This window comes from Loxodonta africana, chromosome 15, assembly GCF_030014295.1.
Source record: "Loxodonta africana isolate mLoxAfr1 chromosome 15, mLoxAfr1.hap2, whole genome shotgun sequence".
NCBI classification, from domain to species: domain Eukaryota; kingdom Metazoa; phylum Chordata; class Mammalia; order Proboscidea; family Elephantidae; genus Loxodonta; species Loxodonta africana.
Window position 1 is genome coordinate 14282859 of NC_087356.1, and position 23083 is coordinate 14305941.

Here is a 23083-nt window from a genome sequence, read left to right on the forward strand (position 1 = left end):
GGGGACGGCGGGCTGCCGCCCAGAGGAGCCGAGGGCTGGCCCCTGGGGCGCCGACGGCCGCGCCGCCCCCGCGAACTTGAGACGCTTTCCCCTTCCTGCCTCGCCTGGCGGCGGCTCCGCGAAATACCCGCATCTCCAGGCTGTGATTTCTACACGCCGGGTGGAAAGGGGAGAGGATTTGGAGAGCTTCGGAGAGTCGTCGGGGAAGGATGCCCGGGCGTGGGTTGGGACCCTATACTACTCTGTGACGTCGGCGAGGAAGGGAATAGAAATAAAGCAGCCCGCACTTTCTCTCGTGGCAACATCGGGAGCCTCTTACCGAGGCTGGGTGAAAACTGTAGAGAAGACCAGGGGAGCCCAGAGAGAAGAGGGGAGGAAGGAAACGATCGGAGTTGGGGTCCTTCCTTTCCGAAGACCTCTGGAGGATCATCTAAGGGACAAGGCCAATCGCTGGTGTCCAGCCAAGGAGAAGGGAGTTCCAGCGGGGCGCGGCGGCTCCTTTTCCTGAGCCCCTTCCCGTCCCCCGTCCTCCCCCCCACCGCGTGTCCCGGGCCTCCCGCAGTGGCCGTGACCCCCGTGGCGCCCTGATGTGTCGCGCGCTCTCCGCGCACTTGCTTTCGGCGTAGGAAGAGGAAGGGGCCCGGCTGAACGTAGCGTGGGGACAGCCACTCGCGGGCAGGGGCCGGGGGCGCATGGAGGCATCGCGGGGGCGGTGCGGTTCGCCAGCGCCGCGGAGGAGCGCACACGACGCTACCAAGGTTCCGCTGGGACCCGGCCGGCGGCTGTCCGCACTTCCTGCCTCGGGGCTCCTGGCAGCGGGCATCAGCTCTCAGTCCAGAGCCCGCTGAGAGTCGTGCCCGGCAGACTCCGCGGCCACCAACGCGGGACAGACGCGCGGGGCGGGACAGGTGTAGCTGGCAGCCCCGGGGGGCGCCCGGCTCCGAAGGACCGCTGTGGGCTAAGGGCTGGGCGCGAGTTGGCTGGCAGCAGAGCCGAACTCCGGGTCCTCGCGAAGCAGGCCATTCGGTGCGCCACTTTTTCACGGCCGCTGCTGGAGCCTTGGGCCCCCAGGCCGGGTGGGGAGATCTCGCCGGGGGACTCCGGGAAGGAGCAAGCCAACTCCCCCGCTTCCCTGCGGCCGCCGGCCCTCTCGCGCCCTCCTCTCCCCGCCCCCCGGCCTCCGCCGGGGGCGAATGAAGTTGCAGCGGAGCCCGGCCTCTCGGCGGCTGCCCGGGCCGCTGTCCTGATGCCTGCTGCCCGCGGCAGGCCTTGCTCCGGCCCCAGGACCTAGGGCAGCTGCGCGCGCGGCCGCCGGCGGCGGCGCCTTCTCCATGCTTCTCGGAGCCTCCTGGCTGTGCGCGTCCAAGGCGGCCGCCGCTGCTGCGCAGAGCGAGGGCGACGACGAGAGGCCCGGCGAGCGGCGGCGGCGGCGGGCGGCGGCCACGGCCGCGGCGGGCGAGGAAATGGACGAGTCTTCGCTGCTGGACCTGCTGGAGTGCTCCGTGTGCCTGGAGCGCCTGGACACCACGGCCAAGGTGCTGCCTTGCCAGCACACCTTTTGCCGCCGCTGCCTGGAGAGCATCGTGTGCTCCCGCCACGAGCTGCGCTGCCCCGAGTGCCGCATCCTGGTGGGCTGCGGCGTGGACGAGCTGCCCGCCAACATCTTGCTGGTGCGCCTGCTGGACGGCATCCGCCAGAGGCCCCGCGCGGGCGGCAGCGGCACGGGCAGCGGCAGCGGCAGCAGCAGTAACGGCGGCAGCCCCACTGCGCGCCCCTATCCGGGCGCAGCCCCCGCGCTAGGGGGCGGTGGCGGTGGCGCGGCAGGCAGTGCCCCCGGTTCCCCAGTCTTTCTCCCCGCGGCGGCGGCGGGCACCAGCGCGGCAGCGGGCAGTGCCACCTCCAGCCTGCGGGAGTTGGCGGCTGCCAGCAGAAGCGCGCCTTTGGCAAAGGTGAGTGTTTGCCCCGCGGCGCCGCGCCGCGCCACGGAGGGTGTGAGTGTATGTGGGTGTTTGTGAGTGCGCGTAGGTGCGGGGGGCAGTGGTGAGGGGCAAGGGAGGCCAGAGCGTGCCCTCCACGTTGACCCACCCCCTTACCTTGCTCTTTTCCCAACTTCCTTCCTCTCTAGTGACTCGGTGAGTGCTCGTATTTAATTACCATTTTTCAACTCTTGGACATTGTGACCCTCGCCCACACCCCCGCGCCCCCTCACTGGTACTTATGAACTTCTGCTTCTAAGCACGTGCCATTCATCCTCCCCCTCTGGAATTCCTTCTCCCACCACCTGCACTCTCTTTGCAGCGGCATCTGGTCCCGATGAACCTTGCCACCTGTTCCTAGCCCACAGATTCAGTGTGCCAGCTCCGCGTCCTCCCGCGGGCATGGACACTCTTCCGGCCCCATTGCTCTCCCCTAATGCCTGGGCTCTTAAACTTTGCTCCTGCTTTCCCGTCTTCCGAGAAACTACCTTCTTGTCCTGGACGTCCAGACTTGCCCTCTGAATACACACCCTCAGGGTGGGTCTTTGGCCCGCCTCAGGGTAAAGTTAGTTCTTGTTTTCTGGCTTTTGATCGCAAAAAAGACAGTGGGACTCCTCCCTGCGTGTTGGGGGAGGGAGGAGAGAGCAAAGTGGTGTGCCGGGGTTTGGAAACTCCATCTTAGCGGAAGGGAAGGAGTTAATCCAGAAGCCCCAGGAGAGTTTTGGCCATGCCCTTCTCCTGGACTTGGCAGTGTGTGTCTGGAAGCATTGGTTCTCTCCTCGGCTCTTAGCGGGGCAAGAGTTGGATTCCCTTGTGGGTAGTTAGTTTGGACTTTGCTTTTGTGCAACTGCGTTGCACAGTGTCCGCTGCTTCTATTTTAGTCAGAAGACCTTCTCTTGAGGGCTTCAGTGATTTGGTTTCAAAACCTTCTTAGAACTTGCCATTACTCACCCTCAGCTGCCTTGGGGACCATTATGGGGTGGGGGGGTTAGGGGTTAGCCCATGGGATGCTGGTTTACAGGAGAAACAAGTTACTCATGTTTTGTATTTTCTTTAAATGCAGAAAAGCCCGTTTAAAGGCTAAAAAAATTACATTGTTAATGAGTTGGCACTCGCTTTTTTTGAACTACAATCTTATTCCCCTCTTGACCATTTAAAGACTGGATGGCGCATAAAACTTTGGATAATTCTTCTAATATGTGTAATTCTGAAATACTGGGAAAATTCTAGCACCTGAATTACTTAGTAACACAACACCTCTAAGGTCTTGGACGTTGAGCTTTGTGTTTTGCCCAACACCATTTTTCACGTGGTGCAGGGAGAATTGACAGTGGGCCCACCTGGGGAATATTCATTCTTCTAATCATTGGATGAAGCCGTTTTTCTTTAGTTTCCATTGTGGTTAAATATAGTTATATGCTCTTATCACAGATTTTCAAACTTGTCCTTCCAGTCCTTGCTGTTTTTCTCTAAGGTTTTATAGTTATTGTTTGCAAAACAAACAGGTTGCCTGCTCCTCCTTAGAGAATTACATGATTTTGGTGCTGACCAGGTGTTTGCAGATGTTATCCCAGTTCAACTGATGAGAATTGTGTTTGACCAGAATGTTAGAAGGTAACCCCTGCAGTGTGAAAGGTCGCAGCCTTGAGGCAGATCTGGGATTTCTGTGGCATTTCCATCATTCTTTAGGACTTGTCAAAGGTGTTGAAGCTTGTACCCTGTAGTCATGACGCTTAGTAGCAGTGAATTAGTTTTTTGTTGACTAGACTTTGGGACTGTTGACTGACTTTCTGTATGGTCACATGAAATTATTGGACTATGTTCTTGACTTCCTATGCTGTAGGAGACTTTCAGAACACATTTTTTTTTCCTTCCTTTCTTTTTTTTTTCCTGCATTGACTATGTGTAACCCTTAGTTCTTTCTACAGATCTACCTTAAAGAGACTAGATTTGGGTTCCAGAAAGAGGCTGAATTAAATCTAATCTTATATATGATGGTTTGCTGAGAGGAGAGTGGTAGAGGTGGGGACTGGAATACCATCTAGAGTCTCACCTACTGGTTTTGAATAATGGCCAATGGAAGTCTTCTTGGTCAACCAGAAGTGTTGCACGTTGTATTCACAATGCCACTCTGGGGTAGTAGCATTTAGGTTTTGAGTGCATCCTTATTTCATGGAGTAGGGTGGAGGGTTGCAATACAGTATTGCTATTTCAACGTGGAAGTACTTCCAGGCAGGCTTTCAGTCCTTTACTACCCACTGGAATTGCTTTGACTCCTATCACACAGCTCAGTGTTGCTGCATGTTGTTTAATAGATGGGCATTCATTTCATTATTTAGCAAATACCATCTATGCTTGAAAATCAGTCTCCCTTAAGTATAATATAGTCCCCTGTCTTCCCAATGAGAAACTCCTCAAACCTTCTCTTGCCGGTTTGGATGTGTAAACTTTTTTTGTTGTTGCTGTTGTTAGGTGCTCGAGTCGGTTCTGACTACTAGCGACCCTGTGCACAACATAACAAAACACCGCCTGGTCCTGTGCCATCCTTACAATCCTTGTTATGCTTGAGCCCATTGTTGTAGTCACCGTGTCAGTTCAACTCATTGAGGGTGTTCCTCTCTTTTGCTGACCCTCTACTTTACCAAACGTGATGTCCTTCTCCAGGGACTAATCCCTCCTGATAACATGTCCGAAGTATGTGAGATGAAGTCTTGTCATCTTTGCTTCTAAGGAGCATTCTGGTTGCACTTCTTCTGGAACAGATTTGTTCATTTTTTTGGCAGTCCGTGGTATATTCAGTATTCTTCACCAACACCACAATTCAAAGGCATCAGTTGTTCTTTGTCTTCCTTATTCATTGTCCAGCTTTCACATGTGTATGAGGGGATTCAAAATACCATGGCTTCGGCCAGGCGCACTTTAGTCTTCAGGGTGACATCTTTGCTCTTCAACACTTTGAAGAGGTCTTTTGCAGCAGATTTACCCGATGCAATGCGTCTTTTGATTTCTTGACTGCTGCTTCCATGGCTGTTGATTGTGGATCCAAGTAAAATGAAATCGTTGACAACTTCAATCTTTTCTCCGTTTATCATAATGTTGCTTATTGGTCCAGTTGTGAGGATTTTTGTTTCCTTTATGTTGAGGTGCAATCCATGCAGAAGGCTGTGATCTTTAATCTTCATCAGTAAGTGCTTCAAACCCTCTTCACTTTCAGCAAACGAGATTGTAAATAAACTTTTTAGGGATGTAGATAAAGACTTTTTTTAGATTGCTTACTTAATTCATCTAGTTACACTTAAATATTTGGAATGCATCTTGTATAAAATGAATTATTTTGTCTTTGTTTCCACTTGACCTTCATGAAACAATTGTTTTCCAAACTCTTCATTCGCATCTTTTTTTCATCAGGTTTTTGATTATTACCAGAGTCAGTTGGAGCCACCCAACCTGGTTGGCAGAGCCTCTCAGCTTTCCTTTCACCTGAGCCATTTCAGATAAGAGGTTTTTTTTTTTTTTTTTGGCATCAATTAATGATGTTGCTCCTGGAAATTTTATACTAAGTTACAGGCCCCACTGCCTAACTTTAGAACTGTTGGTCTTTTCATTTTTTCCTGTTGGCAAATACTTGTCATTGTGTCAATTCTTAAAGTGGTCTTTAAGAAATCCTATTTTAAAAGTCACATCTCACAGTTGCGATTGTGAAGCCATACTTCAGGGATGCAAAACGGGCGCTAAATTTCCTATCCTAACTTGTTTGTGTTTTGTTTTTACAGTTTTACAAGGTGACCCCTGTAGTACCCCAAACAAGCAGTGACCAAGGCGTTTCAGGGCAAGATATCTTTCTAAAAGGGTTTCGTGGTTCCAAATTGAGTAATTTTTAAAAAAGTGCTTTTTACGATGAGAGATTAAATAAGGACTCAAATAAAAGAGAATCCCAATTTTTTTCTTGGATTTTTTTTTTTTTTTAATTGTTTGCCTTATATTTGGAGTTTGCAAGGCTGTGACCCTTTGGATGCAGATTACCAGGGCTTTCTCCCGAGGTGCCTCTGGGTGAGTTTGAACCGCCAGTCTTTTGGTTGGTAGTCGAGCGTTCAGCCGTTTGTGCCTCCCAGGGACTCGTACATTTGGGCAAGTATAATATTTATTATGTACCTACACTGGGCCAGGCACCATCCAGGCGAAAGAGATGGACAAGGGCTCTTGTCTGACATTATGGGGTGGAAGTCCCCTGATTCCTGCTTTCAGGAGGGCTTGGTATAAATCCAGGACTCTATGAAGTTTAACAGGAAAGACATTTTCACAAGTTAAAGAACTGTAGGAAGCTTGGGTAATGCCTTTGTTGATACAAAACTTAGGCATTATAGCCTAATTAGTTTGTCTTTATTGTATATCTCGAAGGACTGCAGGATATGTTGAAATTGGACGGATTTGAAATCTCTTCTGCGTCTCTCAGCCAATGTGACTGGGACCCGGTAATAGAAAAAGTTAAATAAATTGGAGAATTATAAAAATGCCTGTATCAAATATTTTATCTTATACAGGCACACATATATGTATTCATTTGCCTTTTTGCCTTTTTTATGTAGAGTTAAGGGCTTTTCTTTGAGTAGATGTCTGGCCAGTGGGAGTTCTGAATTGCCTTTCTAGCTTCAACCGCAGCCATAATTTATGATTTTCTATTTGTTTCTTTCAAGCAGAGTGAGAACTAAGACTCTTCCAAAGAATTCTGAGTGGAGCATCATAGACTTCCAGTAATTTCGCCCCATTGTTTTATATTTTTGTTCGCACCTAATTTGACATTTTTAAAGCAACTTGCCTTTATTGAGTCTTCCCTAAATAGGAAATGAGTAGCATTTTTTTTTTTTTTTTTGCACTCAGACTTCTTTGGCTTAAATACTATTTAATTAAATTATAAGTACAACTTGCATAAACAAGGTTGGGAATAAAGACAACTAGTTCCTGATAAGTGTAGAGCTTACCTGGCAGGAGTGCATGTACTAGACAGCAGCTTGCCAGCCTCAAGCCTTCAGGTGTGTGGGTGCGTCTCGCCATTTTACAGAGGACACGTCGGTTATGTGGAGACTGGTTTAGAAAGTGTCCACAGTATCTGGAAACAAATTTATGTGTTCTTTAGTTGTTGACAGCTGGGCAGCTTATGCCCAAGATTTACCTAATATTTAATAAATACTGAGTGCCTGCCATGGTCACTTCGACATATATTGCCTCTGGAAAGTTCACAATCAGTCTGGGAAGTGGTTGGTATAATTGCTTTTTTGAGACCCAGAGAGATTGATATATGGGCAGAATCGGAGAGCTGGAAGCAATTGAGTCAGGATATGTCCTCAGACTCCATTCCTCTGCCCTTTCTATTCTGCTCAACTCTGTCTTTGGGATTTTGTTGTTGTTTGATCTTGGATGTAATAAGGACCCCAAAGGAAGATGCTTAGAGCCTGGAAGGTCTTACCAGAAAAGAGACAGCTTATCAAATGGCAGACAACTGGTTGATTTGTGGTAACCATATCAATAGGGGCCAAATACCAGCCTTTGAGTGACCGATGAGCCACAGTGAAGTCCTTTTCAATGGACCTGTTTACAGAAGACCTCCTGGATGTGGAAACAGGACCTTTGTGATTTACAACAATATTGTGTTTCAGCTTGTAGCTAGTTAGTGAATAATCTAAACTTAGCATTCATTGAGTGCTTACTGTATCCCATGCGGTAAAAAGATAGAGCAGTTTGCTCCTGTAAAGATCACAGCCTTGGAAACCCTACGAGGCAGTTCTGTTCTGTCCTATAGGGTTGCTAGGAGTCTGAACCCAGCTTGATAGCAATGGGTTTGGGTTCTGTGTCCCAAGTGTTGAGTCAAGTGATTTGACTAGATCTTATTTATTCCTTACTACAGTTTAGTGAGGTAGGTAGCTACATGGGTAGAAGCTGAGGCTCCTAGCCTTCCTTGCCCAAGGGCACACAGTTAATAAGATGAACTTCGGACTGACTGGCTAACTGATTTTGTGGCCAGGGGCAACAAGCTCCGTTAACCAGAAACCAAGGTCACAAACCCAAGGGGCACAGACCCCTTGGATTTACCATGTCCCATAGCCACAAATCGCTCTTTGAATTCGAGGCTGCCACCTTGTAAATCAAGGCTGTTGATCCTACAGGCAAGTGGCAGGAACTGTGAAGGGCAGTGTAGTCTAGAAGAAAGAGCATTGATATCTTCTATGGCTCTGGTAGCAAGTAACAGCAAGTTCAGTGGAGATGACATAAGCAGTAAGGATTGGAATACCTCACAGAAAGAAGGCAGGATATGCAGTTTGGGCTTAGAGTCACTCCGGGATGGCTAATTCAGTAGCTCCATTTTGTTACCCACCAGCTGCCCATGTATGCAGAGTAGCTGCTCCATGGTGTTTTCACGGCTGTGACCTTTCAGAAACAGATCACCAGACCTTCCTTCCAAGACACCTCTGGGTGGACTCAAACCTCCAACCTTTCAGTTAGCAGCCAAGGGCATTAACCATTTGTACTCCCCAGGGGCTCCATTTTGTCATCAGGGAGCCAGGTTTGTTCTACCTTTCTGCTTGCCATTGTATTGGTCTTATCCTCAGTTTTACCTGCTTGGTTTCAAGTTCGATGCAGTGGCTTCAGGCATACCTTCCACGACAACACCCCAAAGCAGAGAAAGGAGGGTTCCTTTCTATTGCTTTCTTTCTCCAAGTCAGTGAAAAACCTATCTGGTCACGGTCTAGCATGCCTCCCCTCACATCCCACTGGCCTGCGTTGCAGCACATTCTTGAACCAGTAGGAACTCGGCAAGGGTCAAGGGATGCGGGGCTGGCTTCCCCTCCTGGGCAGAGGTCCCACCCACCCCCTTGAAGCACATTGCCTGTAGACAGGGTGGATTCCTCAGTCAAAGTAGTGTCCTGTGAGGAAAGAGGGAAGGGGGCGAGGACTCAGTGGATGGCTATGGTGTCAGTACACAGGTTCACATAGATTTTAACCTTGGCTTTTTTACGTCTTGACCACGTGCCCTTGGGCAAATGGTTTAGGGTTTCTGAGCCCTCATATCAGTGAGTTAGGGATCATACCTCCTTTATTGGATAGATGGGATAATGGACATACAGTGAGTGATACACATGACTGGCCATCGTTTCAATGCATGTTACTAATATGAAATCTGGAAGTCTTATTGATGAGGCATCCCTGACAGAGTGCACTTTCCAAAAAAAAAAAAAAAAAAACCAACCAAACAAAAACCAAAATAAAACAACTAAACCCATTGTCCTAGAGCTGATTTCAATTCATAGCGACCTGATAGGACAGAGCAAAACTGCCCCATGGAGTTTCTAAAGAGCAGCTGGTGGGTTCAAACTGCTGACATTTTGGTTAGCAGCCAAGCTCTTAACCACTGTGCCACCAGGGCTCCAGTGGGTCCACTTTAATGGTCATGAATTCATGGCATATACCATTTAAAAGTTAAGGGTGTGTGTATGTAGAGATATGTGTGTGTGTTATAGGTCTTGATACCATGCTTTGCCTTTAGATGCAAAGTGGGCCTATAAAATTATTGCTGCTGTAGTGTCAGCCCCCAACTCATGCTGACCCCCCCCCATGAACAATGGAACGAAACACTGCCCAGTCCTGCCTCATCCACGTGATTGGCTATGGATCAGACCCTTGTGATGCATAGGGTGTGCTTGGGTGATTTTCAGAAGTAGATCTCCAGGCCTTTCTTCCTAGGGCTCTGATATAGTGACTGGATTGGTGAACACTAGTGGACATCTCAACTGAGTGGCTGATCCTATCTGTTTGTTTGACCTTTTAAATCATTTCCAAGAGTTATCATTGCTGTCAGAGGCAAGATTCCTAATCCTTACAAGGCTCATTAAGGTGAAAAAAAAAAAAAAAGTCTGAACTATAATCTGCTTAAAGGCGGAAGGGGAGAATAATCTTGCTTAGTTACTGATATGGCAAGTTGGCAGGCTTTCCTGAAAACTACACACACCACCTTCATCTGAACGACACAATAGCTTGTCGACAGCTGCCGGGAGTCAGGCTCCTAGTGATGTGATTGAGCTGAGCAGAATTAAATCCACTGGTTTCTTAGTTCCGGCTTTTGAGGGCTCAAATGCTTGCTGGAGCATGACAAAATGGGGTCTTAATTATGCAGTTATTTCGAGTGTGTATATTAATTCAATCTGTATTTAATCTGCTTTATCTTATTTTTCAGTTAACACGATCCTTTTAGTAGATCTTTGAAAGAAAACGTCAGCAAGGATTTGGTTAGGGGGCAAAGACTCTTTATGGTGCCATTTGAAGAGGCCAAGGTCACTCTTGATCAGATTTGTGTTGCTTGGGAGATGTTCAGATTTGATGAGTTAGAAATAAATGCACGCTCGATGTGGATCCTAATGGAATTTTAATTAACCTTAAAAGAATAGGGTGTCAGGATGAGGTATTGGTAGTGGTGAACGGTTTAAAAATCGTACCACCACGTCAGAACGTGGGCCTCCCTTTTCACATCCAGTGAAATTAAACAGTGTATGAAGGAGCAGCGCAATTTGAATTCTCCCCGCCAGTTGTTGCCTTGTTCTTTAAGCTAGGGGTTAGCTCTCCATGGCTTATGAATATTTAGAGATGTAACAGTCCTCTGGGAGTCCTGGAAGCGTCTGCGAGGGGTTGCTTTGGTTGGCTCTTTCTCTCTTCTGCCACATGCGTTTACATTGTTAAACTGATACGCTGTCTGCAAACATAAAGATATTCTGATATTTGCTTTGCTTCTTAATGGGATGTGCGTGTGATGATTACGTGAATTTATGTGAGTTTAGATGACTTAGGACTAGCCATAGGAGTCAGGTAAATAGAAGTGGTGAGAGGACTTGAAAACATGCTAGCTCAAGGACCAAGATGTAAATGTATGGGAGCCGAGGGCCTTGACAGTAGAAATGCGGGGGAATGCTCAAACGGCTTTCACGTGGCAAAGATGCATCCGGGAAAAGCCCAGGAGTTCACAGTGAATTTTTGTTTTTTTTTTAATACGGTGGTTCAGGAAGAGGGTATATATGCATTTCTGGCTTCTACTTCATTGAATGAATATTTGAGTGCCTACTATGTACCAGACATATAAAAGGCACTGGGGATACTTGGGATAAAAATGATATTAGTCTTTATATGTAATAAAATATAATTTTTTTCCTTTTGTTAAGTGATCAGGCAGACTATAGAGAAAAACATAGGTATATGTGGATATATCTTTGTTAAAATGGTGTGAGGGCAATGTCCAACTTCCTCTAACTTCAAAAGGGGGAAGGAGAGTCAAGATCAATAGCCCAAAGCTGACTTTTCTGAGGCGGAGGTCAGACATGCCTCTTCTCTCCACCAATTCTGACACCAACGGTCCCTCCCACAGCACTCTCTACTTCTCTGCTGGTTTTGATAATTCATGGCAGTGGCCACACAGAACTCACAGGCCATACCTACGATTATGGGGTTTATTAGGGAAGTAACAGGTTACGATTCAGGGTCAGGAACACTCAAGGATATCGTTCTTCTATCAGGACAGCCTCTTCTCAGCTGTGCTTGCAGGCATGCCTCTCCCTGGCTCTAGGCCTCTGCCCAAAGGTACTCAGCTTTCTCTCTTCGAAGCTCACCACGCTGTCTTCTGTTGCCAGGTCTCTGCTGTCGGGTCTCTCCTGCCACCACTTCTCACCGCCTTCAGGATTACAACTCTCTCTCTCTCTGCGTGCTGCTTCCAGGAGCTTCTCAGTGCAGGGATCCTGGGTGCAAAAGATGTGCTGGCTCCTGGCTGTTCTTCCTTGGTGGTGGTGGGATTTTTTCCTTTCCTGCCTCTGAAGTGGCTCATATCAAACCCAGCAGGATGGCAAAACTGACCAGTCCTTTGGTGGGCCACAATTACCCTGTCGGCACAGTCCTGGCCAATCACTTGGGTGGGAGTTACAAGATCATGGCTAGAAAGGCCACAAGAAAGTGGTCCATCACTCTGCAGTCTTTTCGTTTCTATTTATCTTTTAGGAATTTCTAACAAGGAACAGTGTCACCATCATGATTTGGGGCTTAGTGGGTTTTTTTTTTTTTTTTTTTCCACTGAGGGCCCCCGTCTTACAGTTACCTCTCCCATCCTTACCATTTGTCAAAGGAGGACTTCTCATTTCTGCTCTTTAGGTCTTTCTCACTTAGTGGTGGGGAATGAAAACAGGCGGGGAATGTCTCTTCAGTAGTGGGATGCTTTCGATGAAAACGTGTGGCTAATTTCTCAGTTTCCTCTGTTGCTCTAGATCCTGGGGGCTTGGTCATGCAGGGCAGTGTCTTTCAGAGAAGGTGTCTGTCCTTTCTTGGTTCTTGAGTGAAGGGTCCCTAGGCACCACTTTATCTGAAACAGAAGGATTTTGCTGTTGTAGCTGGAAACAATGGGGGTCAAGTGCGTTAAGCACTCAGCTACTAACCGAAAGGTCGGTGATTCGAACCCACCAGCTGCTCACAGGAGAAAGATGGGGCAGTCTGCTTCCATAAAGACTGACAGCCTTGGAAGCCCCACAGGGCAGCTCTACTCAGTCCTATAGGGTCGCTAGGAGTCGGAATCGACTTGATGGCAGAAGGTTTGGTTTGGGTTTGATATAAATAAATAACCAATAAATATATCATTACACGTTGTAATAGGAGATGTGAAAACAGTAAGCCAGAGCCAAGTGATACTGAGTCACACTCTTGGCTTACCGCACAGTCATGGGGTTATTCTGGACTCAGTTCCTCAGCTTATTTTATTTACCTAAATTTATTCACATAATTACTGTTTATGGATACACACTGGATTCCTTAACTCTGTATAATAATACTCCAAATTCTACATAACTTAAAAATTACACCTTTGTTCCCTTCACAAGCACAGCTAAAGAGATTGCTCGAGTAATTAAAGCCAGATGCGTTAGCAGGAGATAATGCGTGCAGAGCATGGGGATGGGGCCGAGCACACAGCTTGTGGGAAATTAACGTCACCTTAAAACAGATAACCAATAAGTCTAACCTCTATCCACAAAGTACATGGTGCCCATGGGTTACTTTTGTCACTAGCAGTGATGGTCTGGGCCAAGTTTGTAGTTTAAACATGTGCGGAATGAAAGGTAGACATTGATGAATAATCACACTCCTGCAGAAGAGACGAGTCTCCTAAATCTTGGCTAGCAGTTCTCGTGTGCCGTTCATGACTGAGGGGGGAGGGAGGACTTCCTGTGTTAAAATCTGCTTTCTTGATTTTAAAAACATGGTTTTCATGGATTTGGGAATGACTAGTGACCTCTTTTGGGTCCCACCTCATCCCCAAAGTTTACCTGGTGCATAAACATTGACATGTGCACTGTAATAACAGTCTTACTGGAATTAAAGTTGTTGCCCCCAGCGTACCAAATAAGGTGACCAGTCATGGATTCTCAAATTGAACCTGACGGTGGAGAATGGCACTTTTTGGTAAATATCAAGGTAAATTATTGCACAATAGATTACAGGTCTTAAATCTTTCCAGTCGTCCATTCATTGAAGACCAGTGTGTGAATTCTACTGCAGTTTGAGATGCTTAGAGTTGCGTGGATGGGTGCCAAGATCCAAAGGGGCAGCAGCCTCAGTGTTTAATGGGTGTGTCTTTGCATTCAGAGTCCTTCGTTTTTGTTAGGTGCTGTCAAGTCGGTTCGGACTCATAGTGACCCCCTGTGCAACAGAAACACTGCACCATCCTCACAATCGCCATTATGCTTGAGCCCATCGTTGCAGCCACGGCGTCAATCCATCTCATTGAGGATCTTCCCCTTTTTCGCTGACCCTCTACTTTACCAAGCGTGATGTCCTTCTCCAGGGACTGGTACCTCCTGATAACGTGCCCAAAGTACATGAGACACCATCCTCACTTCTAAGGAGCGTTCTGGCTGTACTTCTTGCAAGACAGATTTGTTAGTTCGTCTGGCAGTCCATGGTATATTCAGTATTCTTTACCAACACCATAATTCAAAGACATCAATTCTTCTTTGGTCTTCCTTTTCCAGTGTCCAGCTTTTGCATGCATATGAAGTGACTGAAAATACCATGGCTTGGACCAGGTGCATCTTAGTCCTCAAGGTGACAACTTTGCTTTTTAACACTTTGAAGAGGTTTTTTTCAGCAGATTTGCCCAATGTAATATATTGTTTGATTTCTTGACTGCTGCTTCCATGGGCATTGATAGTAGATCCAAGTAGAATGAAACCCTTGACAACTTCAGCATTTACTCCGTTTATCATGATGTTGCTCATTGGTCCAGTTGTGAGGATTTTTGTTTTCTTTATGTTGAGGTGTAGTCCATACTGAAGGCTGTGGTCTTTGATCTTCATCAGTAAGTGCTTCAAGTCCTCTTTGCTTTCAGCAAGCAAAGCTATGTTGTCTGCATATCGAAGGTGGTTAATAAGTCTTCCTTCAATCCTTCATATGGTCCAGCTTCTCAGATTAGTTGCTCAGCATACGTATTGAATAAGTATGGTGAAAGGATACAGCCCTAACACACACCTTTCCTGATCTTAAACCACACAGTACCCCCTTGTTCTGTTTGAACTAGTGCCTCTTGGGGTATGTATAGGTTACTTATGAGAACAGTTAAGTGTTCTGGCATTCCCATTCTTCGGTGGTGCCAATGGTTAATGTACTCAGCTACTAAACAAAAGGTTGGAGGTTTGAGTCCACCTAGAGGCTCCTCAGAAGAAAGACCTTCAATCTACTTTTGAAAGATCAGCCACTGAAAACCCTATGGAACACACAGTTCTACTCTGACTCACCGGGGTTGCCACGAGTCAGGATGGACTTGACAGCCAACTGGTTTGGTTTAATATTTGCGTTCATAGGCAGATGTGGTCTGTTTATCTCGAATACAGCTGCTGTAAAGAAACTGAGTGCTTTATTGACCGGAGATAGTGACTCATAAAATACTGAAACTGTGCCCCCATAACTCAGATGACAAGGCTTGGGTGAAGAGTGCACAGCCAACAGAAGGTTTTCCATGGAAGCCCAGAGCAGACGTCCTTCCCACTGCCGTCCCTTCCAGCCTAATTACTGGTGCGCCTTTTCTAAAGGCTGCCAGGTGATGTGTATGGCCCAGCTCCCCTCTGTCATTGATATCAGCAGCATCCTGCCTCTTCCCCCATATTTCATTTTCCTTCGTGAACCGTAATTCTGCGTATGATGCCTTTACATACTGATACTCGTTTTCTGTTTACCCCAAACTTCAGCAAGTTCTTACCTTTTTATTTAGGTGCTACCTAAAACAGAATTTTACTCCTTTCAGCAAAAGGCATGTATACTCTACACAGGGTTAATAGACAGCCTTTGTGAATTGTGGCTGATAGTAATTGTAACATTTTCTCTGTGGCCCTAAACTAATCAATTCATCAACTTTAACCATCTAGCCCCCACATGGGCGATCTGGCCCCTAGTATACCAGTTTGCCATTTACTGCTTTAAGTGCCATAAACAACCTCATGGGTTTTGAAACAATTTCTTCTACAACCCAGTCTGTCCATCTGTGGGTTTTATGAATGGAAACGAACAAAAGAAAATTGGTTGCTGTCGAGTCGATTCCAATTCAGTGTGACCCCATATATTACAGAGTAGAACCGTGCTCCATAGGCTTTAACTTGGCTGTAATATTTTTTTTCCTTCTGAATTTTATGTATTTTGTTGTTGAGCATATACACAGCAAAACATACATCAATTCAGCGTCTCTCCAGGTACAATTTAGTGACATTGACTACATTCTTTGAGTTGTGCAACCATTCTCACCCTCCTTTTCTGAGTTTTTCTTCCCTCATTAATAAAAACTCACTGCCCCCTAAAGTTCCTATCTAATCTTGGAGTTGCTGTTGTTAATTTGATCCCATATAGATGGTTCTTAAAACAGCATAATGCTCAAGGCAGAACTTTTTTTACTAGTTAAACTATTGTTCAGTTTTAAGATGAATTCAGAGGATAGTTTTGGTTTAAGGTTTAAAGATTATTTCAGGACAATAGTTTCAGGGGTTCATTTACCCTCCATGGCTCCAGAAAGTCTAGAGTCCATGAGAATTTGACATTCTGTTCTACATTTTCCCCTTTTTAATCAGGATTATTCTATGGAATCTTTGATCAAAATGTTCAGTAATGGTAGGTGGGCACCATCCAGTTCTTCTGGTCTCATGGCAAAGGAGGCAGTTGCTCATGGAGGCAATTAGCCACACATCCCACATCCTCCTCCTATTCCTGACTCTCCTTTTTCCTCTCTTGTTCCAGGTGAATAGAGACCAATTTTTGTGCCTTGGATGGCTGCTTGCAAGCTTTCAAGACCCTGGGCACTATGCAACAAACTAGGAGGTAGAATAGAAGCAAGCACACGTTATTAGACCGACTAAATGGGAGGTGCCAGGAAACGATGACCCTAAACCTCCAAACCAAGGAGCCAAATCCCATGAGGTGTTTGGTTGAACATAAGCATTGGCTGTAATCTTTACGGAAGTGGATTGTTGGACCTTTCTTTCATGGTGCCGGGGGTAGGTTCAAACCATCAACCTTTAGGTTAGTAGTCGAACATAAACCGAACATCCCCTAAAATACCACTGACAACCAGGCCATCTGTAGGTGGTCCTGGGAGCAAGGACACTTCGGATGCATCGCCCCTTGAGATGGGCACCTGGGAGTTGGGTGGCTTCTGATTTGGTGTGTGGTAGTGTGCATCTCCCATATTGAAGGGACTAACGCTGTATCAAAATGTAAACTTTGCAATCCAAGTCCCAGTTGACTTCTTCAAGAGGAAAAGATGCCAGTAAACAACCCAGGTTACCTACACCTGCATCTTTATGTGTGTGTGTGGTAAAATATATATAATAAACATCTGCCAATTCAACAATTTTTACATGTTCAGTTCAGAGACATTGATTATGTTCATCATGTTGTTTAGCCATCATCACTCTCCTTTTCCAGATTGTTCGACCACCGTTAGCAGAGACTCAGTGCCCCATAGCAGCGACTTCCCCTTACCCCCTCCCTCCCACACCTGGTAACTGCTAATAAACTTTGGTCTCTATACATGTGCCTGTCTCATGGAAGTGGGATCATACAATATTTATCCTTTTGTGATTGATTGTTTCACTCAGTACACCTGCATCTTCGCCCAGCCCTTTCTTTTGTCTCTCTCCTGTGCAGTTTCTGAGTCCATTTTTATTTCCTCAAGCTGTTTTCAGTGCTCTTTCTTCACTATTCCCTTCTGTGGGCTGTGTGTTTTCCTGACAATTACTGCTTTGTTGGCCCTTTCAAGTTTGGATCAGCTGGCTTCCTGGAGGCAACAGTTAGTCATCTTGCCTCAGTTCCTCTTCTTCGTGCTCTCGCTTTTTTAGTGATTAATGTTCAGCTCTGCACATATCGTTCACCCCCTCCCCTGATAAACGGAATGAAAGCATGCCCAGAGATGGGGTACGAGAGCTACATGGCCCTCCTGCACATTCCCCGTGTCTGAGGCCCGGGTACCAGGTGTGGAGCCAAGCCCTGGGCTACAAAGATCCACCGTAACCCTCTGACCAGCTCTTTATAGATGCAGCCTTGGCTCAAATCGGAATGTAACTTTTCTATTTCAAGAAATCTGTAGTAAATTATAGGAGCATGCCCCACGAAAGGCGGGCAACAGTTAAGGATAACAGTGTATCTTGAGAGAAGAGTTAAGCTTCTAAGTCAGCATCTCATGGGAGAAAGCAAACTCTTCATTTCCTAGGCTCAGGGGAACGGGTCAGTAGCTTAGTAGCTCAGACCAGGTATCCACCGAAGGTAGGACCAGCATGGGAGAGAAGAGCTTAGAGCAGCCACCTGGGGTGTGGGGAAAGGTGTTCGGGCTGGTTAATTCAGCCTCCGTGAAGCCTGCGTTAGGCATTCATCGAGGTTGGTTACGGCACAGATCTCGGCCCATGCCCACCAGGCAAGCGTGCCACCAACAGTGGGCTTTCCAGGTGTTAGTACTGAGGGCTGTTCCCCTCTCTAACTTAGTACATGGTCTTCTTGACTTCCCTGCTGGTCACATACTGTTTTCGCTAGTGATGGTTTTCACCTTTAGGTTGAACAGACAAGCCCTAGTGTCTAGTTAGCATGGCTGGGAACGGTTCCTGGCCCATGAGGAGCAACCATGGGGTTGTACCACCTGAGAGGCCACTTGGCCACTGCCAGCGACTGCCTCCCCTCACACAGTGTTCCTCACGTAGTGCAGGGTTTGTCTGGACTCACCAGGAGAATTCGCACAAATAACTCATCTTCTTCTGGTTTGCCACCTCCACCTACTCACCCCCGGCCAAGTGTCTCTCAAGAGTTCCCTGGAGTCTGCTGGGATGTCTCAGGTGTGTTCCTGAACAGGGTCCATCCTCTCACCTCTTGTCTCTGACCCTGAACCTCATCTTCTGCCACTTGGAGAGTGCCCCCAGCTACCCCGGCTATCCTCAGTGGGAAAGCTCGTGCCTGCTTATTGTTGCTAATAGGTGCCATCAAGTCTATCCCAACTTATGGAAATTCCATGTGACAGACTAGAACTTCCCCATAGAGTTTTCTAGGCTGTAACCTTTATGGGGTCAGATGGCCAGGTCTTTTTTCCCTCAGAGCTACTGAGTGGGTTTGAACTGCCAATCTTTTGGTTAGCAGCCAAGCCCAAACCAGGTGCACCACCAGATGCCCTGCTAGGTGTGGTGTCTTCTGATATGGTTTACAGCAGCCTGTCTCCGAGGAGGCAAGACTGTGGAGATATCCTGGTCATCACTGACCAGGTTGGGGGATGACGGCCCCTCACTGACTCTTCATGTCCATCACATTTTCTCAGCTGTCCCCTTTCCCCCCTACACCCTCTCCACGGATGCTCCTCTAAGGAACAAGTGCTTGTGTGAGGTGTTACTGTGTATAGTGAGACCTGTGAGAGCTGGAACTTGACAGGACTGCCTCATTTTTCCGAGTCTCGGAAGTTTTTCACCTTTCACAGGGTGGAAAATTTTTATGTCACTTGTCTTAGTGGAAAATATTTGAGTTTTCCTTCTCTGACAGGTTTTTACCTTATACAGGTTCAGGTTTTACTGTATATATATATATATATATTTTTTTTTCTTACAAATTCACATGAATGCTTATATTCTACTCAAGGATCTGCCTACTCTGATTGTAATGTAAAAACTGGAGGGTTATCTCCAAAACTCGGGAAAGTGTTTGTCTCACGACACCCCATCCGCGGGCACCCCTCATGTGTGCTCAGCCCGGCAGGCGCGATTGCAGAGGGCTGAGCTGCCATTTTTCAAAGTGTGGATTTGGTAGTAATCACACTTATCGGGTTCCAGCCAGCAGTAAGAAAGGATGGCGCACACGGCTCGCTTCTTTGAAGATAAATTTAGCAATCTGTCCTGAAGCCGAATAGTGAAGTTCACCGAAGGAAAATTTCCAGCCTTGACTTTCATCCGCAGACTTGTCCCGTTACCAGAAGCATCACTGTTGGCAGGATTGGGAGCTGCTCCTGCCTTGATTACTCTTGAGCGGCTCTTTATTTTGGAATTGCCCCGGTGAAATCAGCCTAGTGGAGCGCGTGCCACCGTGAGGTTTATCTTCTGATCGTTGGCGTTTGGCCTGACCTGGCGTGTAATCGGGGATTGTTGTTTGAGTGGAGGAAACTTTGCAGGGATGTCGGTAGATATGGGAAAAGGTTGCAGTCTTTTGGGAATGCTTTCACTCTATAAACTCAAGCAGGAAAAACTCTATCAGGTTGAGAAATTTTCAAGGATGTTAGTTTTCAAAGTGACAGTTGCAGAGTTGACAGACACAGTGTGGGGCTGTTACAAGGAAAGTGTCAGGGACACGACAGGTGGCACCCTGGCTGCCGGAGCAGGACCTGGCCTGTAAAATAGAGAAAGGCAAAATGCCAGATGGGTGCTGGTATTCCTGGTGGGGACCCAGAAAACGTTGTGGATGGTTAAGGTGGTTCCAGCTGCACCTGGGTGAACATGTTTCACGTTAATGTTTGTGATTATTTTAATGGTCCCTTTTTCTATTTATGGAAACCCTGGTGCCATAGTGGTTAAGTGCTACCGCTGCTAATCAAGAGGTCGGCAGTTCGAATCCACCAGATGCTCCTTGGAAACTCTATGGGGCAGTTCTACACTGTCCAATAGGGTCACTATGAGTTGGAATGGACTCGATGGCAGTGGGTTTTGGTTTCTATTTATGGGAGCCCTGGTGGCGCAGTGGTTAAGAGCTCGGCTGCTAACCAAAAGATCAGCAGTTCAAATCCTCCAGCTGCTCCTTGGAAACCCTACAGGGCAGTTCCAGTCTCTCACGTGGGATTGCTGTGAGTTGGAATCGACTTAACAGCAGTGGGTTTTCTATTTATGTCAAGTGATACTTTTTAGATAATTGATGGCAGTTATATGAAATTTCACTTGGAAACACGTTTAAACAAAAAGTGAGTCAATTTAAAGAAGTGGTTAAGTAAATTTTATGAAGATGAGATATGGATAACTACTATAGGTTATGAACACTGCCTTAAGTCACAGAATAGGCAAAATTAATTTCCCTGTAAATCGAAAAACAAAAACAAAAACCCATTGCCAGTGAGTTGATTCCAACTCATAGCGGCCCTGTAGGATAGAGTAGAACTGCCTAATAGGTTTTCCAAGCAGCGGCTGGTGGATTTGAACTGGCGACCTTTTGGTTAGCAGCCCAGCTCTTAACCACTGCAGTACCAGGGCTCCTATAGCATATCAAAGTTCACCTTTTAAACCCCTTGTTTCCTTCTGTATCTTAGATGATAGAGCGCAGACTGTGGGCCGTGCTTAGAATGTGTAAGATCGGGAGAGGTATGGAGAAAGTAAATGTTACAAATAAGGATAGAATTTTATGCTCAAAAACCAGCTTTTGGAAAAATTGCTTTTTTTTTTTTTCGATCCAAGAAGCAAGTGTGAGAATTTTAGCTTTGGGGATTTATTTTGGATTGAAAATATAAATAGGGCAAGAAAGCTTAAGAGTGATATATTACCAGAGGTCCAGACAGGCTTCCTGAACTTTAGAGGTAGGTTCACAGAGGCTTCTCAGTGCCTGTCAGGTTCCTACAGGCCACCCTCTCAGGCCAGATCTCCTTCTGGAGAAATCCAGGGGAAATCCTGACATCTCCTGAGCCCCTGGGGCTCCAGACAGGGACATTTGCATGTCCATCTCTTGCTCTTAGTACCATGCCTCACATGGAGTTGTCTTCACAGAATTTGACCAAGATACGACTGTAGCAGAATAGTAGTGTAGGGTTCAGGAATTAAGACAGGCAAAAGGCAAGAAGAAAATGGCCAAAGCAGGTCTCTTCCACCACCTTTTATCATTAGAGCTTTCCATGCAGCTCCACATCTCCAGGGGAGGCCGAGACAAGTGACCTTGGTGGGGGGAGGGGAGGGCAGGTGGCTAGCACTGATCTCAGGAGCAGGGGGTGGTTCCACACTCTGGTTTCCCATCTTAACCAGTGTAGTGTAAGAAACCAAGGGATAGCATCAGGGTCATGAGTGGGGCTGCCTGGATAAGATCATAATGGAATACTGAGCTTTCGGGGCTTTCCCTAGTACTGGCATTTTAAGGGGCTTTTCCCTCTGTGTCACCAAGTATTATTGTTTCTTTGTCTTGAAAGGCAAAGTTAATTCCTTCCTTTCTGTATCCTCTGAGATACCTCCAAAGCCCAGCTCTCCTTATGTCACAGGTGGGTTTGTATAATACTTCCTAACCGTTCTCCATGCCGTGGGGGACCTGTCTCCTCCAGTCTGCCTTGTGTGCCATGACCCAGGTTGTCATCCTAAAACACTATTTTGTTGTAATGTCTTCCTCTTTACCCTCCCTGTAGGCCAAACTTCAGGTCAGATTTTAAGCTCCACAGACCTGCTCCCACCTTACCTACAAACCTAGGGTCTTTTAAACTATGCCTCCTCTTTCATTCCTACGCAATGTGTCTTTGCTTATATAGTGCCCATTACCTTCTTCTGCACTGATTGGAATTCTGTCCATCCCTGAGGGACTGACCCCGCCTGAAGGACTGCCCCCCAGAATTCTGTATAGATGTCCATCATAATGATTACTTATTGGTCTTTGTTGTAATTACTTACACATCCTACCCCACCTGGTACCAACCGTGCATTGTTGAATGATTCTTTAAACTATGACAAGCCACAGTAGCCCCTAGTCTCATCGACGGTCTGGAGCACTTCTGGCCTAGTATTTATGCTCCAATTGTTTTCCCTGGCTTAGGCTTTTTTCACCCACGCAGGATTGCAGGCTCTTTGAGGTCAAGACCATTGTTGTTATTGTTAGGTGCCATCGAGTTGTCTCCAACTCACAGTGACCTCATGTACAACAGAAAGAAACATTGCCCAGTCCTGCGCTATCCTCATAATCATTGCTATGCTTGAGTCCATTGTGGTAGCCACTGTATTAATCTATCTCATTGAGGGTCTTCCACTTTTTCACTGATTCTCTACTTTACCAAGCATGATGTCCTTCTCCAAGGACTGGTCCCTCCTGATAACATGCCCAAAGTACATGAGACAAAGTCTCGCCATCCGTGCTTCTAAGGAACATTCTGGCTGTACTTATCCCAGGACAGATTTGTTCATTCCTCTGGCAGTCCGTGGTATGTTCAGTACTTGTTGCCAACACTGTAATTCAATGGCATCACTTCTTTGGTCTTCCTTATTCATTGTCTAGCTTTTGCATGCATATGAGGTGATTGAAAATGCCATGCTTGGGTCAGTCTCACCTTAGTCCTCAAGGTGACATCTTTGCTTTTTAATACTTTAAAGAGGTCTTTTGTAGCAGACTTGCCCAAAGCAATATGTCATTTAATATCTTGACTGCTGCTTCCGTGGGTATTGATTGTGGATCCAAGTAAAATGAAATCCTTGACAACTTTGGTATTTTCTCTGCTTATCATGATGTTGCTTTTTGGTCCAGTTGTGAGGACATTTGTTTTCTTTATGTTGGAATGTAGTCCATACTGAAGGCTGTGGTCTTTGATCTTCATCAGTAAGTGCTTTGAGCCCTCTTCACTTTGAGCAAGCAAGGTTGTG

At 46.6% G+C, this 23083-nt stretch overlaps 1 protein-coding gene across 1 annotated transcript in view; it reads left to right on the forward strand.

Moving 5' to 3' along the window:
* The first annotated feature begins 1331 nt into the window (after positions 1–1331).
* The window catches only part of SH3RF3 (SH3 domain containing ring finger 3), a 496734-nt gene continuing 474982 nt past the window's right edge, over positions 1332–23083 (forward strand). Inside the window, exon 1 of the mRNA XM_023552520.2 lies at positions 1332–1949. Coding sequence (XP_023408288.2) covers positions 1332–1949 — 618 coding nt within the window. The remainder of the gene's footprint in view (positions 1950–23083) is intronic.